The sequence below is a fragment of the Carassius auratus genome, chromosome 23, assembly GCF_003368295.1.
Source record: "Carassius auratus strain Wakin chromosome 23, ASM336829v1, whole genome shotgun sequence".
Lineage (NCBI taxonomy): Eukaryota > Metazoa > Chordata > Actinopteri > Cypriniformes > Cyprinidae > Carassius > Carassius auratus.
The window spans coordinates 6,346,323-6,367,552 of record NC_039265.1 but is presented as its reverse complement, the minus strand read 5'-3'; the positions used below and the strand labels follow the sequence as shown (position 1 = coordinate 6,367,552).

Sequence of the window (21,230 nt, the reverse complement as noted above, 5' to 3'; positions counted from 1 at the left end):
CAAAATAATGCATTAATATGTGCTTTATAAGTACTAATAAACAGCCAATATGCTAGTACTATGCAAGCAAAGTTGAATTGGTCCCTAAACTAAAGTGTTACAGTAAGGGAACTGCATACACAGCTATTCTTCATGAAAATGTATAAAACACCAAAGATCTGTCTCATGAAGACTTTATTTTTCTTACAGATATCATCTCTGCTTATTCTTTTGTATTTACAGTATGTAAACAAGAGAGTCCACAAGACAAGCAAAATAAGAAACATGCCTACAATAATATAATCTTTTCCTTCACTCCTCTAGACTTTTGCTCGTTTTTGTTTATTTGTTTGTCAAGAAGCCTTTCGTGGATGAAAGATATTAAAGAATTAGATTTTTCCCAAAAAAAAAAAAAAAAAAAAAAAAACGTAGTGACAATCCATTAGTACTAACAATCATATTTCATACGTTTTTGACCTGGTACAAACACGCTCTTCATTTGATAAAATGAACTTACTCTTTCAGAGGCACTACTAAGTGCTTCTTTTACATTAAGAGCAAAAAAAAAAAAAAAAAATTGAACAAACACATTTGTTTACAAAAGCTGATATGTATATAAAAAATGACAACAGTTTTGCAGTTGCATATTTTATATCAAAGGGTGTTTCTGTCTTTGTACTAAACAAGTCACAAATTCAAATACGAAATGTACGTAGAAATGAAACAAACATTTATAGGCATTTGCCCTAATGTTGTGTTGGATGTAGTGAACAGGAAGTGACATCATCACACTGAACAAGAGACAGTCTGTTTGATACGAGTCAAGGTCCTTTGGTGTTCACATCTGACTCTCTTTTAATGGCACTGTTCTGATGCTAAAAAAAAAAAGTCTTCACACTGGGGTTATGAGACAGCCACGGAGGAGCTGCCTTTAGTGTTGTCCGTGGAAGGGGAGGGTCCTCGGTTTGCGGGTGATGTTCTTTCTCCGGTTGGTGAAGGTTGGGTTTTAGGGGACTGTCCTACAGGTTTTCCGGCTGTGTCTGAACTGGCTTCTGCTTCAGTTTCCTGCTGGGACGCTGTGGCTGAGGAGATGAAAAACAGCAAGCTAGAACTCATTTGCTATTCAGTAATAAATGCAAAAGAAAACACAAAGTGGCTATGTTTAGAATAAACTACTAGCTTACATACTGAATACTGTACAGAATATACTGTGTACTGTCTACTAGTTAGAAAAGGACTCTTTTCACAGACTATTCTGATGCATTTTTACAGTTATTAACATTATAAATCGAGCAAGTTTTTATATATATAAAAATATTTATATATATATATATATATATATATATATATATATATATATATATATATATATAAAGTACAATTCTAACATTATACTTTTGTGTTTTATTACCTTGGCATTAAATCAAAAAAGTTCACACTGTTGTGAGAGTGTTTCTTATACAGCTTGAAAGCTTTCTCTTTTATGACCAACAATCTCTCAATATTTTTTCCTCTTTGGGAAAGTCATAAAAACGCTATAGTGAATTTTTTATTTTGCTATCGGGACAAAACGGAACGCAAAAATTATATATGGTAAAGTTTTACTTACCATTACAGAATTTTATCCAAATATGACAACCACTTCAATGAAACCCCCTAACTTGAAAAGGGTCTATAGTAAATGGTAAATAAAATGGTAAAAATAAATACATAGTAAAATAGTACCTATTCAATGATGTGACTGGCTTTCAGTTATCTTTCTGGAGTTAAAGTTTGCTATTTAGAATTTCTATTTATGTAAAATGTCTTAACATCACTTAAATAATATTTTAATCACACTACAACAAGTAAATAAAGAGACACACTGCATTACACTAGAAATGAAAATGCAATGTATACTGCACTTTTTTGCCAAATATATTCCATTCCATACAATAACTGGCATTCTTTGCACACTATACACATTATATACACTGGAGAAACCGTGTAAGTGTTGTGTTAGCGTGCTATTAGCCATTCAGTGTTGTGGTCTTGCATTTGGTCTTATTTACAGACTGAGCTTTGGTGCTATTTGAATATGGCCCGTTTCTTGATCCCTGCCATTTCTTGTCCTCTCTCTTCTACTCTTTGGGTAAAAGTGGTCAACTCTTGGACATAAAACTTCCAAAAGCAGGTTTTTAGTATTGCCAAACTTAGTGTGAAGAACATATTGATTATCCCATTATAAAGAACCTTTAGTACAATAGAAAGTCAGTTCTCCATGGAACCATAGACTCCAATAAAGAACCTTTATTATTAAGAGTATAAAAGAGCAAAAACAGAAAGAGAGTGGGGTGTGGGTCTGTTTACCTGACTGGGTGCAGGATTTCATGTGCTCGGGCCAGTGTGCCTGCTGGCAGGGGTAGTCACAGTAACTTGTGTTCCAGCAGCAGTAGAAGATGGCCTCTTTCTTGCAGTTGGCACACCACTGCTTCTTCTTGGTCTCGTCCACCGCCTGCTGTTTCTCCATCTCCATCTGTTTCTTCACCTCTGACACCAGCCGCTCTCTCTCCTGCTCCAGACTCTGCCTCATCTCAGCCATGGTCAGCTCTACACACACACACACATGATGAAGATAAATCAGTGGCTGAAGCTCTGGCTTGCTCATCTAGAACTAGTAGGAGAGGAGTTCAGTGATCTGTTCTTTGTAAACGTTCTCTACATTGCATTGGATAACAAAAGCATTTGCTATCACAAAACTCCCATGAAGCAGTCTGCGGAGCTATTGTGAGTCATAAAGGAGAGTTACCGAGGTTATGTTTCATCTCTGACAGCTCCTGCTGATGCAACCACTGGAGCTTCTCAATCTCAATCCGCAACCGCCGGATCTGCAACACAATCCACAGAGGATGTCAACCAAGAGAAGCATGAGTTATGCCATTATAGAAATTCAATCTGTCAGCCTGCAACCTATAAATGTCATTCTATATATATATATATATATATATATATATATATATATATATCACATATCGAGAATAATAGAATAGAATCAAGCAGAAATGACATAAAAAAGCCCAAACCTCTGCAATGGTGTTCCCCGTCGTGCTCTTAGAGAGATCATTGTATATCTCTGTCATCGTTCCCTTGATCACGTCCATCATCTGCCATTATGATGGGAAACACAGGCAGCAGCCAAATTCAACATTTTGAAAAAAAATGATTTAGGCACAATACTGCAGGTTAAAGATTTATTTAAAAATGCTCTATTGCTTCTTATTGTTTCATGGTACTATATAGGATATTTATTTGAGTTTTGATTGAACAGGATTTACATCAGAAGTGAATGAATATCTGGCTCACCTTCGTGGTGTACTTGGCGATGTCAGCGGCGACATCAGCAGAGGCCGGAGGGGGGAGGAAGTCTCCAGCCAGACAGGAAGTGGACGTAGCAGAGCCCATGTTAACAGGTGAGGTGTCTTTGTGTTGAACAGCTGGGGAAGCAAGAGAATAAAAGATTAATGCCACCTTGAACCTACATTATGGGTTCAATACGAATTGAGCTGCATCATGAAAATACATTGTCTTGTCTTTCAGCTTTATAGTTGTTGTTTTTAATAGCAGAAATTACTTTTGGAAGAATGTGAAGCTAGAATGTGAAACTATACAGTATGTACATTTATTATTATTTGTTTTTCATAAAAGAATGTAATATTTGAGAAGATTTATAAGTGAAATAAAGATGTGATCTACTTTATATGTTGTGCTGACACTAGCTTCCAGTCGACTGTTTGTGTCATTTCTGTAGACTACAGCAATGTATTTGCGAATTACAGGAAAAATCGATGTGTTTTAGATATACATTTTTATATCGTTTTTTTTTTTAATCTAATTAAACAGATTATTCAAAGATCAAAACTTTATTATACAAATTATAATCAATAAATAAAAACATATTTATATATATTCATCTTAATTATAAAAAAGTTTGTCAAAAATATTTTTTATAACAATCCAAAATAAGAGTTCATTTGCAAAAACACATAACTCAGTTTTTAAAAATGTTCAAAAATCATGTTTTTTTTTAATGCTGCATTCCAGTTAATATCAATTAAACTGCAGTTTTATTGTTTCGATTAAATAATATTAACAAAAAATAAAACACAATAAAAACATGATTTATGAAAATTAACAAAAAGGGAGTTATCTGTTTATGCAAATAGGTTCTTCATATATATTTTATATCTTAAATAGATTTATATTTATATAGATTATTTAAAGGCAGGGATTTTTTTATCTAGGGGTATTCGTCTAGATCAGAAAACAAATTAATATTTTTCAAAAATCTATTAAAAAACACAAAAGTTTATTTCTTATAAAAACTATATATATATATATATATATATATATTAACATTTGAGTAACTATGGGAATCTAATTTCTGCACAGTTACCCTTGATGGACTGTCTGGTCTGGTAGCGAGTGCTGGAGTTGTTGGCTGAGGTCTGGGGCTGCGCTTGGCTCTGAGGAGCCGTCTCAACTTGTTGTTGTTGCTGTCTCTGCACCTTCTGAGACGACGTCTGGCATTTACCGCCAGCGGAGCTCCACGTCGCAGGCCGCTGGGCCGGCTGTGTGTTCTCCTTGGGCAGCAGAGGGCGCTGTTTCTTCACAACATTTGGAGCGACAGGGACAGCAGACGGGGGTTGAACAGCAGAGGTGGAGGTGGCCTGAGTGGTAGATGCAGCTGGGACGGTGGCAGGAGCCTTGATGGCGGATGCCACTGCATCTTTTGGCCCGGGATTTAAGGAAGGTGAAGTGTTATCTGTAAATGAAGGAGCTGACAGACCGGTAGAACTTTTACCTAGACAGAGAAGAACAAAGATAAAGATTCAGATTAGAAATTATAAACGTCTAAATGTTTTTGCAGAAACAAAATCCAAACTGTGAGGCGCCTACCATCTGTTTTAATGCCGGTCTGATCTTTAGTTGTGGAGCTGGGGGCTGATGGGGTCTCTCGCTTGGCTTTTTTCTTCTCCCTCCCGCCCTGTTCTTCCCCGAGGTCTATCACCAGCTCCCGCTCGGAGTCAGAGTCCCCCTCCAGCTCTGACCCAGCCGGCCGAGCGTCCTGCCCAGGCTGTGTCCTCTCCTTCTGGGGCTGCTGCACGGGTTTGCTCTTCTCCTGGGAGTCTTTCTCCACCCCGCCGCTTACCTTCTCTTTGGTCTGGGGATCGGAGGATTTCTTGTCTCCACCTGGTGTTCCTCCAGCGGTTGACGGGGCAGTGTCTTGTTCTTGTGCTTGAGCGGATTGAGGTCTGGGTCTCTTTTTGGAGTCTCTGTGGACACTGTTGCTGTGGTTAGTGTTCTTAGGCTTCTGTTCATCCTCAGACATGTATTCACTGTCGCTGGAGTCAGATTTGTCCGAGTCGTCCGAGTCACTGTGCTCAACACCACTACACACAACATCTGAGATCTCATTGATTCCTGTGGATAGAGAAGGAGTCGTTGTTTTTTTTTCGGTTTTAATTTGACAGACTGCATGAGCTCAAAAGCAAGGTTTCAGACACACAGCAGCGTTCAAAAGTTTGGGGTTGGTACGTTTTTTCCATATTTTTGAAAAAGAATTATTTTATGCTTACATATCCTCCATTTATCTAATCAAAAATATTTGTAATATTGTGAAGTATCATTAACTAATGGTTTTCTATTCTCTGTGAAGTATAGGATAACTAATACATAATGCACAGTTCCTGAAGCATAATCCAACAAATATAGGCAATAACTACGTAAGTTTAGCTAATAGTAACCAGCTACCCTAGTAAAAAAACAAAAATAGTCATAATTTTTAAAATACCTTTATTTCTTACTAAGTATACTTCAAATCAATTACCATTTATTGACATATATCTCTTAATTACTAATATAAAATTAAAATTAATCTCTATTTGGAGTATTTCTTTTTTTCACAATGCACATTCATGAATATTAAGCCTAAAATGTGCTTTAAAATCACTTTTATTACGGATTGTATGATCTCGTCATAATATTAGTCTTTAAATGAAAGATATTTAAAGTGCACCTGAAGTACACTTGCAATTTAGCACAATCAGATAAACTTCAGTAAACCTTTAGCTGGACTTCAGCGATACTTCTGCACAATCACAGTGCATTGAGCACAAAATGAGTTGTTCCAGTTTAGCAGACTTTAAGTAAATCAGTTTATTAGATCAAAAGTACAATTGCAGGGTATTTTTGTCAAGCACATAAATATGAAAAAGTATTTGGAGTATATATAATGTATTTCAAAATGAAGAAATCCATTATAGAATTGAAGATTTCTTCTACCCTGGTTAATAAACCTGTTTGTCCATCTGTCTGTAAGGCCTGTAAAAACATCTAGAATTTTTCTTTTTTAGTTTCAAATAGACTGTCAAACCAACATACATTTTTTTTTTTGACAAACTGTCCCTTTTCATGTTAATATTACACTTATTATATAGGATTGGTGTGAATTAAAATTAAAACGACGTGATTAAGATGTTATTTTTGTTTTCTTTGTGCACAAAAAAATATTCTCATAGCTTCATAACATTCAGATTGAACCACGGACGTCACATGAACAGTTTTGACCTTTCTGGGCCTTGAACATGTCAGTTGTGTTGCTGTCTATGGAGATTCAGAAAGCTCTCGGATTTTATCAAAATGATCTTAATTTGTGTTCTGAAGATGAACAAAGCTCTTACAGGGTTGGAACGACATGAGGCTGAGTAATTAATGACTGAATTTCCATTTTAAGGTGTACAAAGCTTTTAATCTTAATTCTACCTCTTTAATATTTACAGTTCAATGCCACCTCAAATTGAAGAATTGAACAAGAATTGAAAACACATTCTCAGTTCAATTCTGAAGGCTGTAAAGCCTGTAGTAAATATTATATTCATATTTTTGCAACAATTTTTTTTTTCACTGATTTACTGTTAATCATCATTTGCCTGTGTGCATGTGTTCATTACCCAGCTGAGCCTTGCAGCTCTCTATAGTTTTATCCAAACTCCTAGTAGGTTTTTTGGGAGAGGTGAGGAGAACCGACGTCCCTTGCTGCTGCTGCTGTTGTTGTTGGACAGTCTCACTCAACTCCTTCAGGTCCATTTCAGCTTTAATGCGATCTGAGGGAGCACATCCAACACAAATATTCAACAAACATTGTTAAAGGATCAGAGATCAGTGGTTGTTTCTGTGTGCCTCAGGCTGATTTGAGACTCACCTAGATTGAGGTTAAGTATGCCTCCGGTGCCTGAAGTCCTTTCCTGTTTAACCGGCGTGGGCAGAAGAGGCTTGGGGCTGGTGCTTGTCTTCACAGATGCAGGAGACGCTGCGGGCAAAACTTTAAAACTTTAATCACCCACTATTAATCCGTAAACAAAACACTAGCCATTTCAAAGCATGAAATCGAACGAATCACCTGTGCAATCCATGGAGTCTTCACCGCCGCTATAGTGACTGGATGACACCCTCGGCCCTCGCTCGTCCTGCTCGAGGTCAGACCCCGTGTGGACTGAGGAGTTGGTGCTCATTGGTGACCTGGGCATGTCTGTCACAGACACCCGCCGCCCCGGTCCTCCTGACATCACGGTCTTACTCAAGTGCATCTTGGGGGATGCAGTCATGTCGAAGCTGAACTTGACCTTGTCCTGTTTCTCAGGCTTCACTGTGCCTTTTTTAGGGTTATTAGGGTCCTGCAGCATCTGGAACTGGTTGTTGGGCGTGTAAGGTGTCCTGAACGGGGCGTAGTTGAACACGCCGTATTTCTTGCGCACGTTTTCCACGTACACCTCCATTTCCTGCATGGCGCTGTTGAAGATGCTTTTGGTCTTCTTCACAGAGAAGGGGATCTCCTTAGACATGAGGTAACAGTTGTTTAAGGGCACCCAGGCTCTGAAAGACAAATGAGGGTGAAATGCATATTTTATTGCATATAACAAATGGCAGTAAAATTCCACTTTAATATTGATGTTGGTGTGAGTATAACAAGTTCTTGATACAGTGAACCATTAAGAATTTGGAATGTAGGCCTACATGTAAATACAGATGTAGGAATACTTCATTTAAAATTTTAAAGTAACATATGCATTTTCCCTGAAAATGTTGTCTAAAATAAATCAGTTAAAGAGCCACACAGATGGGAAATCAAAAATGACCTGTATTACAGTGTATGATGTAGCTGTCCATCAGTGTAAACAATGTGCAAAGTAATTAAACCAAAAAGTACACGATTTATAAAGTTATTGGCTTCTAAAGTAAGGAGTCGACTCTGAATCGCTGAAACGAGTCGTTATAGATTTCAAATCTTTTGCCCATCTCTATGTACGTCACTAGGAACACTTTGCATAATAATCTCCAACTACCGTCTTGAGAGAAACGGATCTCTGACCTGCCCCCCCCCCCACACACACACAGACGCTCTGGTTGGTGTGAGAGCATCATGTCGAGGAGACAGTGTGTTTTTAATTGTAAAGGCAAGTTTGTTTTATTTTCACTGCCAAAGAATGAAGATCAGAAGAACCAATGGCTAAAATTCATTTTTACCACAATACCAGAGCAGTACAACAAATCCCTTTTGTTGTGTTCACAACATTTCACTGATGACTGCTTTTCTAATCTCGGTGAGTACGAGGCGGGATTTTCAAAGCGTTTGGCCATAAAAGAGGGTTCATTACCAACTTTATTTAGAACAACGAGCATCTCCGAATCACAACGCGAAGTATGATTATGAAGTTATGTGTTTGTTTTCTCCCGAGCGTCTTATCAGTATGTGTGCTGTCTGCAGCCTTTGTCTGTGCTGATCGTCATGTACAAACACGTCATTAAAATGAAGTGTAACTCCGTGAATACTCAACGAAGAGACATGAGAGAGATATCTATAGAAAGCTTGACATGTCTACTTTAAAACTCAACAAGTGCTGCCGAACAGATATTTGTGATAAAGTAATCCATATGATAACAACGCGATGTCTATTTTTCATATCTCCCTTCGTAATATCTAATGTGACCACGCCCCCGCGCTGAACTCGCTATTCAGATTCAAACTGAATACGCACACACAGAAGAAAAAGCAGCGAGACTGTTCAAGTTTTTTATTTTACTGTTTGCTTCGTGGTGAGAGGAATAAGACATAATTCACCCCAAACAGATGCTAACGCATAGTTTATCGTGGAGGTGTGTGCAGAACAACCAATCAAAACTATGTCAGTTGACCAATCAGAACACAGTATGCTACCGAATCTTTTGAACAGCTTCGCACGAACCGTTTGGGGATCTCTGAGAATTGAGGTAATTTTAAAATGATATTTTGACAAAATGACAATGTTTTTTTTAACCTTGGATGGATTTAAACCTAATGTACAGGACTTGTAAACAGTGATAGGAAGCTTACAATTTTCATCTTACTGGCTCTTTAATTATTTCTTTTTTTATTTCTACTAATACAATAACAGTAATGTTAACCCATTTTTTTTTTATATGTAGAACTATCAAGAGTAAAAGCACTGGCTCACCTGTCATGCTGACCAAAGAAGCGTGCGTCCACCTGACCGTCCTTGTCCCTCAGGGCTTTAGCGGGCCAGAAGGGAAAACCTTTCAGTTTGGCCCACACTAAAGGATGAGGCTGAGACTTCGTGAAAACAAAAAAATATGACCATGAAATATAGCCCTAGACTAGATGATTTAAAAAAATATATCATTACAAAATGATTAGTTCTTACACAAGGTTCACAGAACCAGTTGTCCCTCTTCTGACAGGCAGACAGGTAGCACTCTGGACAAACCTCAATTTCATTCATCTGTGGATGATTTAGGAATACTGTCTTTTTTTTTTCTAGGACCAGCTTTACATAAATAAATGTGTGCAATTATACATATTCTACCATTCAAAAGCTTTGAGCTTGTAAAAGTCTATTTATTCAGCAAGGATGCATTTATTGACATTCAAAAACCATTCAATCAAATCTTACAGACCCAGACTTCTGACCGCTAATGAACCAGATTGTATAACTTGCTTTATATATTGTAGGGATGAGAATAACTCACCTCATGTTCACAGATCTTGACGATAACTTTAGCAGTTGCCGTTAGCTTATGGTTTCCTGAAACAGAGCCATTGAAACGTCACAACTGTACAGATATGAGTCAGGACACACGCACACTGATTTCAGAGTCCAGCACTCACCTCCGTTATATATGATACAGTTGTGTAGAATCCACTTCATGTCAGCCAAAAATGCTTCTGTGCAGCCGTACATTTTCTTCTTGATATTCTACAGAAACATATTTCTCAGTTACACTATTTTTTTGCTACCTTTAGGCACATACAGTGGCCTCAATCTAAACTTTAAAGAAAATGATGTTTACTGTTATTGTTTATTGTTAAATGATGTAAACAATAGACATATTCTTCAAAATCAACAGAAAATGTACACTTGTCATACAGAAACCTGATCTACCTTCTCTAGAGTGGACAGGTCCATGGGGTGAAATATATACTCGGCATAATCCGGGTGCTGTTCAAGTGACACCGGCTTCTGAAACGGTTCGGTCTGCAAGATAAATCATTCATAATGATACACCGCAAGGGTTGAATCAATGTAAAGCAATCATATAAAAACTCAAAATAAATTGTGAGTGTATAATGAGGTATGGTTGACTAACCCCTGGTTGTTTCATTTTCTGCAAAGCGAACTTCAGCAGGTAGGACAGCTGCTCCAGGTTCAGCATGGTCATCGCTTTACTCTGAGTCTCTATGCATTCAGCCACCGTTATTTTCTGTAGCAGAGAGTAAAATGTCTACTATACTCATAAATCACATGCATACAGTTCATAATCATTCATGTGCTCTCAGACATTCTCAAAGCGACTGCTGATTCAGTTACTGTCTATTTAACTTGATATAATAAAATGTATTCAAATAAATTCATTCTAGGGGTGTAAAGATGTGTTTTCAGTTGTAAACATGTTTACTTGTACCAGAATCAATTGATTTGTGAACAAATTTAAGATTGTATGATGCATGAAAAGATGTGGCAAAAATGTTAGCAAAATTAATTGTTGTCAGCTAGAGCAAATATCTACACATTTATTAAAGATTCATAATTCCCAATCCGCTTGAGGTTGTAAGTGATCGCGCTATGAAAACACGTTTGGGAATGTTATGTGTGATATAAATCGTTATGATCACTCTCCGTGTTCATAAAGCAATGCTCCCACGATTCACTGTTCAGAAACTCTTTGTAAAATTATAGGTTTCATTTAATTCCAGTTAAACGTATTTGGTGTAGTGATTTCACAATATAATTCATTTCAGAGCATCATTAGAGTGTTGCATTTTTTCCGTAATGCTTAAGAAATTAAGGCGATTAATTAAATACGGAAGTGGATTTCAATTCCAGTCCTCACGGACCCTCACTTTGCATATTTTGCATGTCCCTCTTATTTAACCTGATTACAGATCGTTGGAAGAGATCTTCACGAATTAAATGTGTGCCGATTGACATGATCCCTACACAGTGTTCATTGTTCCCTAGTCCTACTCCCTGAGCAGGGTAAATCAGTTTAAGTTTACTTTACTTAGGAATATTCATTCATGGATTTGCGCTACGCACACAGACACTTACTAGAGAAGTATGAAATAATATACCTTTGTATATAAATGCAATTTAAATTCACGTCTTGTATATTTTAATGCTAGTTTAATATACGCTGCCTTCAGACTGGAATCATGGCAGTATATGCCAAATTCGCAGGGCACTTGCGTTCGAATAGAACAAACGTCTGAAGCGATCGAGATCCAAACAAAATGTGCAGAGCGGTGGACCGCTAACATGATTTTGTGTTTGTTGTCATTTTACGCTACGTAGCTTGTCCTAATACATAGCGGCAACTACCCGGAATATAACGCGCAGTGACGTAATCTATATTCACATTCTCTGCCTGTCTGCGTTCGAAAGCTCTAAAATGATTCCTTCGGAGGCAGCATTCCAAGGCATCGATCACAGCACGCCCGCTTCACTTCCTTTCTTCGGAGGTACCTTCTTCTGATTGAATTTTGAAAGCAGGATATATAGAGTTTTAGGTTAGTATGTCGCTAAGCTAACAATACAATACTGATACGCGAGAACACGATAAGCATTAAAATATATAATTAATATGCTCAAATACTGGTCAGGATAAACCAATTTAATTATAAAGTTACTTGTAAACTACTTGTCATCAACACTAGTACGGACTGAAAACCGCTGTTAATTTATAATCAACATTTCTTGTAACTCGTCCGCTATTTTGGATTATAATTTATATAAAAAAGAATATAAAAATAATTACATTTCGGGAACACAAAAGAAGATATTCTGAAGAATGTTGGGAATGAAACAACATTCGAGCCCGTTTCCATTATATTAGACAATTCTCAAAATATATTTTATGTTCCACAGCAGAAAGTAATCTCAGTACGTGTTATTTCAGTACTATTTGCTTAATTTTATAGTATTCATTATTTTTTTATATAAATAATTTAATTAAGTTTAGTCTAAGTTTGAATATTTTTTTTGATATTATGTGTTTTTATATTTATTTTTTGCTTTTATTTATTTGTATGTATGCTTTAGTAATTTTTTGTACTTTCCACTTGTTTTCAGTTAGTTGTTAAGGCAACATTTAAGTTGATTTCATCTTTATTTAAATAATAATAAAAAAGAGTTTTCGTTAACATTAACAAGATTATAGGCTACAGTTTTGCAATGACATGAGAGTGAGTAAATAAAACATTCATTTTTAGGTGAAAAAACTTAAAATACTAATGCAAAAAAACTAATGCAAAATTAATTTAGACTACTTTTTGAAACAATCTTCACATCAGTACTGTGCCTGTCCCTTAAAATGCCTGTCTGCTCTCTAGGTTTCGGAACAGATCTCACGTTTCCATTTGCCTGGTTATGGCCAGTATATAAATGTATTTATGCATTTAGCAGACGCTTTTATCCAAAGCGACTTACTCAGGCTTACATTTTTTACCTAACATGTGCTCCCTGGGAATCGAACCCACAACCTTGTGCTGCTAATGCAATGCTCTACCACTTGAGCCACAGGCACACTATTTATTGCTATTGAGCAGTGTTTCATGTTCTGAACCTATTTAAACTGGCAGAAGGACAGTCCCATGACATGACAGCTGACATACACAGTCCTCAGTACCTCACACTCTGGACAGAACCAGTCGCCCTCAGGCTCTGCGGCCAGTTTGAGGCACTTGGCGTGGTAGACGCGCGGGCAGAGCTCACAGCAGAGCACCTGACCCTCGCGGTGACACACCCAGCAGTAGAAGTCATTCCTCCCGTCCTGCGGTACAACATCAATAGGGTCTGTGGTGAGTGCGGGCTGCTTGACATAGTAAAAGGGACCATGTCTAAGCTCACACTGAAATGCAGGCAAGAGAGACAGGGCAAGGGGTCAAATCACAAGCCACAACACTCGCAGGGGAAACGTAGCAAGACACTGCAATAAATCAAGCATGGACAGGTAAGCAGTCACATGACCACTGGGTCAAAAGCGGCACACTGGGAACACATTGTAGGATTTCATTTCACATTTTCGTAAACACACATCATGACCCATGTGAGATCTGAAAGCCACGTGGTGTCCGAGTGTGTTTCACCAGGATTTGAACGAAATCCTAAATTACTATCAGATGCCAAATACAGATTAGCAAATATATACTTCAGAGCAAGTGGAAATAGATTTTTAAAATTGACAGCTACTAATTAGTTTTCAATATCTGTAAGGTAGCAAAAGAAATCAACATGTGCTTCTTAAATAAGACTAATAAGCAAATCCACACTTGGCATCTTTTTTTAATGAAACATTGTTCATATGCATTGCAACACACCACCACAAAGACAGCACAGCATTCAATAAAATCAGTGCACTTGTGTTTTATGAAGTCAACATACTTTGGGCCCATTAAGAAGCATTTGGACATGTGCATAATCTTTTAAAAAGGAGTCATATGCAAACAAATGATTAGTAACGAAAGAAACCGTTTTTTTTTTTTCAGTACTAACTTCCCTTTAAGCTATTTTTGCAGTGACATTAACCATCTGGGAACCACAGGTGCAAGTATATAGACACTACAGTTCAAAAGTTTGGGGTCAGGAAGATTCATTTTTTTAAATAAATACTTCTACTCAGCAGTGATACATTAAATTGATGAAAAGTGACCGTAAATGTATTGTTCCATTTTGTTCCATTTCTATTCCAAATAAATACTGCTCTTTTGATCTTTATATTGATCAAATAATAGAAAAACATTTCTGTTTCCAAAGAAATAAAATTAAACCTTGGTGAGCATGAGACTTTTTTTTTTTTTTTACATCAAAAGATCTTATTCAACCCCAAACTTTTGCATGATATGTTACAATTATTTTATGATTTAATATTATTAAATATTCTATTTTGTATAATTTTACTAAGGCATAGTTCCCCCCAAAATTACATTCGATGTTCATTTATTGACACTCATCTCTTTCCCAAACTTTATGAAATTATTTCTTATGTGGAACAGAATAAAAATGTATTTTTGTCCATATTTTGTTGTTTGGAACCCATTCACTTTCATTGGACAAAAATATGTTCCACTGAAGAAAATTATATTTAGAACAACATCGGTTTGAGTAAATGACCAATTTTGTGTTGGGGTGAACTATATCCTTTAAATATGTCTGTGGTGTCCAAATGCTTTTTGAGGCCACCCTGAATCTTACAGGACAGAAATGCCCACAAGGGGTCGACTTTGTTCATGCAAATCAGTAAAATCACTTGGCCTTTCAGTGGCCAGTGTTTTGTCATTAAAAACTGCAGAGTGAATGGAAATTCAAATATAACACAAGCCACAATAAATGATGATTATTCCGATTGGCTATTTGAATAGAGAAGTGCAGGAACATGTAAAAGGACACAGGAAGAGACAAGAGTTTGACTTACAAACCAAAGGTCTGTTTTGGTTACAACAAATGTTTTTAAATTCATTTGAGCAAGAATTCTCAGCTCAAACCAATTTAAATTCAACAAAAGGGCATCGGGATGAGAGGGAAGCCTAGGAGGGCACATACTTGGTCTTTATTGGTGTTGACTAATCCTGGTTTCTTCTTCTTCTTTGTTGGACTGGGTGACGTGTCAGTAGGAGAGTGTCCGTTTGAGGAATGTGGAGGACTGGGTGCTTTCCTCTTCTGTGGAGCCAGTGTCTGCTCTGCTGGTCCTAGATCAGGGACCGCTGAAAAATCCACAGCTGCTTTATTATGCAAAGCCACATGGATAATACAACTCCTCATCCAGCTGGGCCTGTGATTGTGACCTTTCAAAGCCTCGACAACACAAACCACCATTGACCTCCACATGCACAAAGAGGGTTGACTTTTATGCACATCTTCAAAAATAAAACATCTCAAACATCTGAATAACAAACTAACACGAAGCACCAGATAGCAGCAATCAGTCAGCATAATGAAAGAGAAAATTAGGTTGCATGCCACATTTGATGTGGCTCAGACTGACTTGCTTTTTATTCATTTCAGATGAGGAACTGTACTCTCACAATCTGAATCTATTTTTGGAATCTGTTTTGTAGAAGATTAAAGCATGAACTGAAAAGCTAAAGCGAAAGAGTCACATTAGAATCAAAGAAAAAATACCTTTGGGTGGCATGGACACCTCCATCCCATCAACAGCATCAGACTCCGTCTTTATTTCCTCCACAGCCGAACTAAATGAAGAAGGGAAGAAAAAGAGACACTGAAATCTCGTGAGGTCTCCCCCTGAGATAAAAGACTTGGGTGATGTAATCTAATCTCCAGAGTTATGTTGTTGTTGTTGTTCATAGCAATCGTCCACCATTCCTCATCTGAAGCACTTCTGCTTGTGCGAGTAGACCCTTGCATGAGTATTGCTTTGTCTAAACTGCTCTGTAACCAATCATGGGCCTGGAAAGTGAATTTACAAGATGATATTAAGCTGTTTAACCTTACGAGGGAAACTCGTCTGATCGAGACGTGCAATACGTTAACTCTCTCTCTCTCTCTCTCTCTGTGTCTAGTAATAGATCAGCACCTCCTTCAAATGAAGCAAACATGCTCGTGGGGAATACCGCGGTGAACAGGTCCACTCACACAAGGGATTATGGAGTAGACGTCTGCTGAGCACCGGAGAGTGTCTTTTATTCAGTCTCATTATTAAGTCCACTTCTTGTCTGAGAGGATTTGGCCTCATCCACGTTCAGGCGTAATCGGTACTAAAATACCATCAGCTACTGACACTGATACATTCAAAATGTGGCCTATAAAGCATCAAATTCACATTAGGCTGCCGAGCCGACATTCATTTTTCTGAGTAGTAGTCTTTGCATTATAATTTAGCCTAAACGAATTAAATGATGACTTCATTAGTAATAAATTTTTACAAAAAGAAGTTAAAACAAAGCATTGTGTTATTTTGAAACCCTTCACACAATGTAAATGTGAAAAAAAATTCTCATTGATACATTTTTGTTATTCGCTTCTATGTAGGCCTGAAAAATTTATTGTACTGATGTAACACAGTGCCTATCACTATACAAAGAGCTTAAGTGCTAAAAAATAAATTTTCTACAACGAAATGAGTGAACGAACATAGTAAAAGGTTCAATTGTTTTTTTAAAAGATGCAATTTGGAAAGATAATTTTCAGCGAACTGGCCATTTCTGGTGACATAAAAAAAGTTTACGCAAATAAACTGCGAATACGAATAGGAGCGATTCGCCACGATACATTTGAATACCGCTGCAGAATAGCAACGACTAAAAAAACAACAGTTTAGGGATTTAAAGAACTCCAATGATTTAATATTATTGTCAGCATAAATGCAGTTTAACCAGCCACTACCACAACGAGCCACATCACATTTTTATTCGTCAATTGGGTTCAGTTTTTGTGCCGTTGTACCGAGTACGCACACCTAACTGAAATCTCATCGGACAGATGAAAATTTATGTCAGATTTTTACATTGCGTTGTTTTTGGCATTAAGGCCTTTTAGTATTTGCTGCTGAAAAAACTCTATTTGCGCAACACTACATATTTCGCAATTAATATATCCAACAGTTTTGTGGAGTGGTCCTTCTAACCAGTGAAAATTCAATGGACAAAGAAAACCCAAAACAAATTTGCTTCATTTACACTCTGAGTCTTACACGATCAATGTGACCGTTTTAAAAAAAGTTTTCTATAAAAATTTGTTCCGTTTAAATTTCTTGAATGTGGCCCAACACTTGCAAATAAAGATCTATGCTTCTAACAAATGTAACATCTAAGACAGAGGTAACAAAATAGATGCAATACATTTAGCGGTAACTTAATCTAATCGGAATCAAACAACGACAAAAAGTCGTGACTATTCTAATTAATGCTCAACCACACGTATCTTGACCACAATGAGACATCATTCACCTCATACAGGGGAAACTCCACTGTCAATCGATCAACAAAAACCTTCTCAACTACAAGGGTTGGATGGAAACTACGGGTACCAAAAAAAAGCTTGTAAATGACAGGTGAAAGAGGAGAGGCGTACAAGGCCAACAGCACAAACACAATCCTACAACGACGAGGCCTTGATCCCGGTCTTTGTGCAGAAGAAAAGACCAGAAAAGATTAGAAGCCGGCAACGGTTCCCCATTACATGAGGTCAGGATTAGGACCAGTGTTGAGAACGATGAGCACTTTTGAGAGGATTGACCATCAGGGCACAATGAGGCCTTAGTCTTTCACTCACATCAGTTCTCATCGATGGGGCCACGGCTTGACGTCGTCGGAAAAAAATTAATGTTCCTTCACTCTTTAGATATTCAGAGACTTCCTCCAGGAGGCCGATAAAAAGGAAAACTAATCAAATAAATAAAAATGACACATAATCCTCTGTGGCGATGAATATAACTCACCTTTCTCAAAGGAAAATATTCCAGGTTGTTCATAAAAATATGTCAGAAATGACAAAAAGGCATAAGTCTGGAGAAAGCATATCCTAAATAAGACATGCAATGTCTGAGGTTGGAAATGCACATCTAAGCATGTAGCCCAGGGCCTGAGGGCTCTCCAATTTTACTGTAATGCCAGGCTAAAAGGAGCCGAATGGATGTTATGTCACATTATGGCCACGTCACGTCAAAAACTCCCATCCACCAGGCCTCTCGGTTTCTGCTCGCTTCAGAAAGGTCAAATAATGTCAAACCAACTGCGTGGCTGGAGATCCAGATCTCTACACAGAAATCAAAGAGACAGGAAGTCCTGAAGCTGATCCAATGACGAGAAAGAAAACCAGCGCTCTGCAAGCAAGCCAGCTTCTAAACCTGAGTCTTCTAGAACGATCTGAGCAGAGAGACAATCAAAGGTCCTCGCAAACAGGCCAAAATAAAGAGCAAGGCAGCTGTGAATGTGGAGATAACTGGTCAGAGAGTGAGCCGAGGTCTTTTTTTCTCTCTTCGCAGGAAATGAGAGTGCTTCCCTTCCCCCAGCGCTCTGCTCGAGCTCCCTTCCCCCTCCCTCCAGGCCAGAGACGCGGCTCTGGCACGTCCATGGCACAGGAGCTTACAGTAAACAGGGAGAACGGGAGAAACCTGTGCATATAGGTCAGTCTCAAGAGCCACAGCTGAGAAAAACAAGTGAAGTGCTAATGCACTTGAGGATCAACATGCAAACAAACGTTGGCCATTCAGATAAGGCATACCTTTCTCCCAGATTCTAATCTTGGGCTGTTAAAAACAGCAGCTTTGAGGTTCACGGTGACTTTGTGAATCATTTCAAGGGCAAGCAGTGACTTTACAAGCACACAGTTGTTTCCTGTCACAGATGTCGATGTTGATAGGATTCGACATCTTCTGTTGCTGATATAACGCAGCAAAATAACCTTGTTCAGACCACTGCCGTTCATTTCCTCCAAATGGCAGAAAGCCAATCACCACAATCCTTTCTAATGTTGTTTCCTTGACAAGAATCCCAATCGCAGTGGCATGATCTCCCTGGGAACACATTTTGAGCTGCACCATACCGACATTAAACCCTCCAGTCATTTTCTCATAGAGTAGTTAGGCTAACAATAGGCTATATATAAAGATCTAGTCGACTTTATTGTGATTGCAATTAAATTAATTGTTCATAATTACAACAATTAACTCACAGGCCATTTGTTGTTGATATACATGTGAAATATGATACGTATTTGATTTTTCTATTTTGAAATGCAGCCATAAATATCATTAGAAAGGCCAAGGATCCGTTGGGAATGCAGCGGGAGGCTTTCGGTCCCGTGTGGTTTGCGCTCGCTCGTTTTGTCTTTGGGAGCAGCTGTGTGTGTATGTGGCAGTGCTATTTTATTGGTAACTTCAACATTAATCCCTGAAGAAACATAAAGGAGATGGATAATATGTAAATATCATCCAAATCATCTTCTTAAAAGTGGAGTTTCACACCATAGGCCGTTCTATGACAAGAATGGATTTAGTTTCAACACAAGTTTGTTTAAAAAGAAAGATGAAGTGGCGATATGGCTAACTCTGTAATAAAGCGATGGAAAAAAACATCTACTCATAAAGAAAAGAAAAATTAAGAAGATCATAATTTTGATTAACTTGGTGGCTTTTGATGGCATGTGGTTGTCTGCGGGCATTACATGGAATATATATGCTAATTATTGGTCTAAGAAAAAAATATTTCCCCATTTCCTTGGCATAAAGTTTACATATAGATCTGATAAAATCCTTATCCAAAAATAATCAATGCTTGAAAAAGTTGAGTAAGCAAAGTAAGTAAGAAAAAATGGTGTCTCAAGACTATTTTTAAACTCATGCTTGCACTCGCAATATGATTGACAGTAAAAATGCTAGCAAAAATGCAAATATCCAGATAGACCAATTATTTTCTTAAGGATGTGTTCGAGAACAGTACAAACAATAGCTTTACCTACATGAAGAATGACGCTAGAATGTCATCTACGGTCCCTCCTGAAGCTAAAACTATCACCTGAAAGTATAAAACACACACCTCTGCCACTGAAAATTGAATTTAATATAAAACATTACAGTTTTACAATCATCTCTCCACCCCTTATTAGTAGCTCACGTCCTGAATTACCCATCCTGCCCCTGTGTAAAGTGACCACAGCTGGGGCTCTCAGCTCTCTTATGAGGCCCTAGCAGATGCCTCCATTTTCTATGGCGGGGCTTGTGACACAAACAGACAATGGGACAGGCAATCAGCTTACAAAGTACATCGCCTAAGCACCCCACCCCCTGGTCCTCCACCCCCTTTCATGGGGCAGATCAACAGAGGGCCCAACATATCCAGAAATGACTGTCACTGAGCTGTTTGTCAGTACAGCTATGAGTGATATCTGACTTCGTCTGCCATGTAACCATGTGACTGAGCAGCCCACGGGCCAAAGCTCAGGAGAGCGAGAGGGAGAGAGCCTGACACCTCTCCTCTGGCCCTCTCCCCCCTCACCTCCTTCCTCCTCTGCCCTGTTTCTCTCTGAGACACAGGCCTTTGCTTAGGCCTCCCCAGTCACTGGAGAATCAAATCTGCAATTCACAGTGTTAGCAGTGGATGAAAACAGTACAATGACGAGAAAGGACAGACGTAAGAAAACCTCAGGCTTACCTCTGTGGATGCATGGCTGAAACAGTGTAATGTCAACACTTATAAAACATGGAGGACAGCCTCAGCCTGTAGACTAGGGAGGGCTCTCCTCTCCACACTCAGAGCTCAGGCCTGTGTGATCAGAGCAGGGCCGTGACTGGCTGCCCTCCCACTCGCAGGATGTAAGGCCTCGTCTGATTGGCCGAAGCGCTTCCTGAGTAATCATCTTTGTTCGACACAGGCAGGATCAGCAGTGAGTGCGGGAAAGAGCACAGAAGAGAGGGAGAGAGAGAACTAGGCCTCACTTGCTCAAAAACAGGCTTGTTTTGCGCAGAGCCACTGCGAAATGGCAGCTGAATGTAGCTTAGCTGTGGATGTGGTGGAAATTTGGTGGGATTTGGTGTTAAAGCTCTTTTGTTTGTCCCCAGTCCGTGTGGAGCCATAGGCCTATGTTTAATCCCTCCCCCCCACAGGAGCCGGTTGAGAAATAGGAGACACTCCTAGTGAAAATGAGCCCTGAGCAAAAATAGTGCAACCGCCATTGACTTCCTGTGCTTGAACTGTGACCGAT

General features: G+C 38.4%; 1 protein-coding gene across 5 annotated transcripts; it reads right to left on the bottom strand.

Annotated features, from left to right (window-relative positions):
• Positions 1 to 157: 157 nt before the first annotated feature.
• Positions 158 to 20,816, bottom strand: prkcbp1l (protein kinase C binding protein 1, like). 5 transcript variants are annotated; one of them, XM_026199454.1, is made up of 20 exons: positions 20,681 to 20,694; positions 15,690 to 15,760; positions 15,111 to 15,271; positions 13,198 to 13,419; positions 10,660 to 10,773; positions 10,455 to 10,547; positions 10,181 to 10,268; positions 10,042 to 10,097; positions 9,717 to 9,794; positions 9,510 to 9,625; positions 7,418 to 7,890; positions 7,220 to 7,327; positions 6,969 to 7,121; positions 4,915 to 5,439; positions 4,412 to 4,819; positions 3,322 to 3,452; positions 3,042 to 3,122; positions 2,768 to 2,846; positions 2,329 to 2,568; positions 158 to 1,061 (listed from the first exon to the last, which is right to left on the bottom strand). In XM_026199454.1, exons 1-20 carry the CDS (start codon positions 20,692 to 20,694, stop codon positions 883 to 885), a joined length of 3,390 nt encoding a protein of 1,129 aa, XP_026055239.1. In that variant the 3' UTR covers positions 158 to 882. The 5 variants fall into 5 exon arrangements, with proteins under 5 accessions (XP_026055239.1, XP_026055242.1, XP_026055241.1 ...); XM_026199457.1 differs by having other exon boundaries at positions 848 to 1,061; positions 13,198 to 13,341; positions 20,681 to 20,816; XM_026199456.1 differs by lacking the exon at positions 20,681 to 20,694 and adding an exon at positions 17,968 to 18,517 and having other exon boundaries at positions 848 to 1,061.
• Between the last annotated feature and the right edge of the window lie 414 nt (positions 20,817 to 21,230).

Coding starts and splice junctions, on each gene's coding strand:
- prkcbp1l (XM_026199454.1), bottom strand. Junction 7,891..9,509: donor TTCTTTGGTCAGCATGACAG/GTGAGCCAGTGC, acceptor TTTGTCTTTCAG/AGCCTGGGTGCCCTTAAACA. Junction 7,328..7,417: donor AGACTCCATGGATTGCACAG/GTGATTCGTTCG, acceptor TTTTGCCCGCAG/CGTCTCCTGCATCTGTGAAG.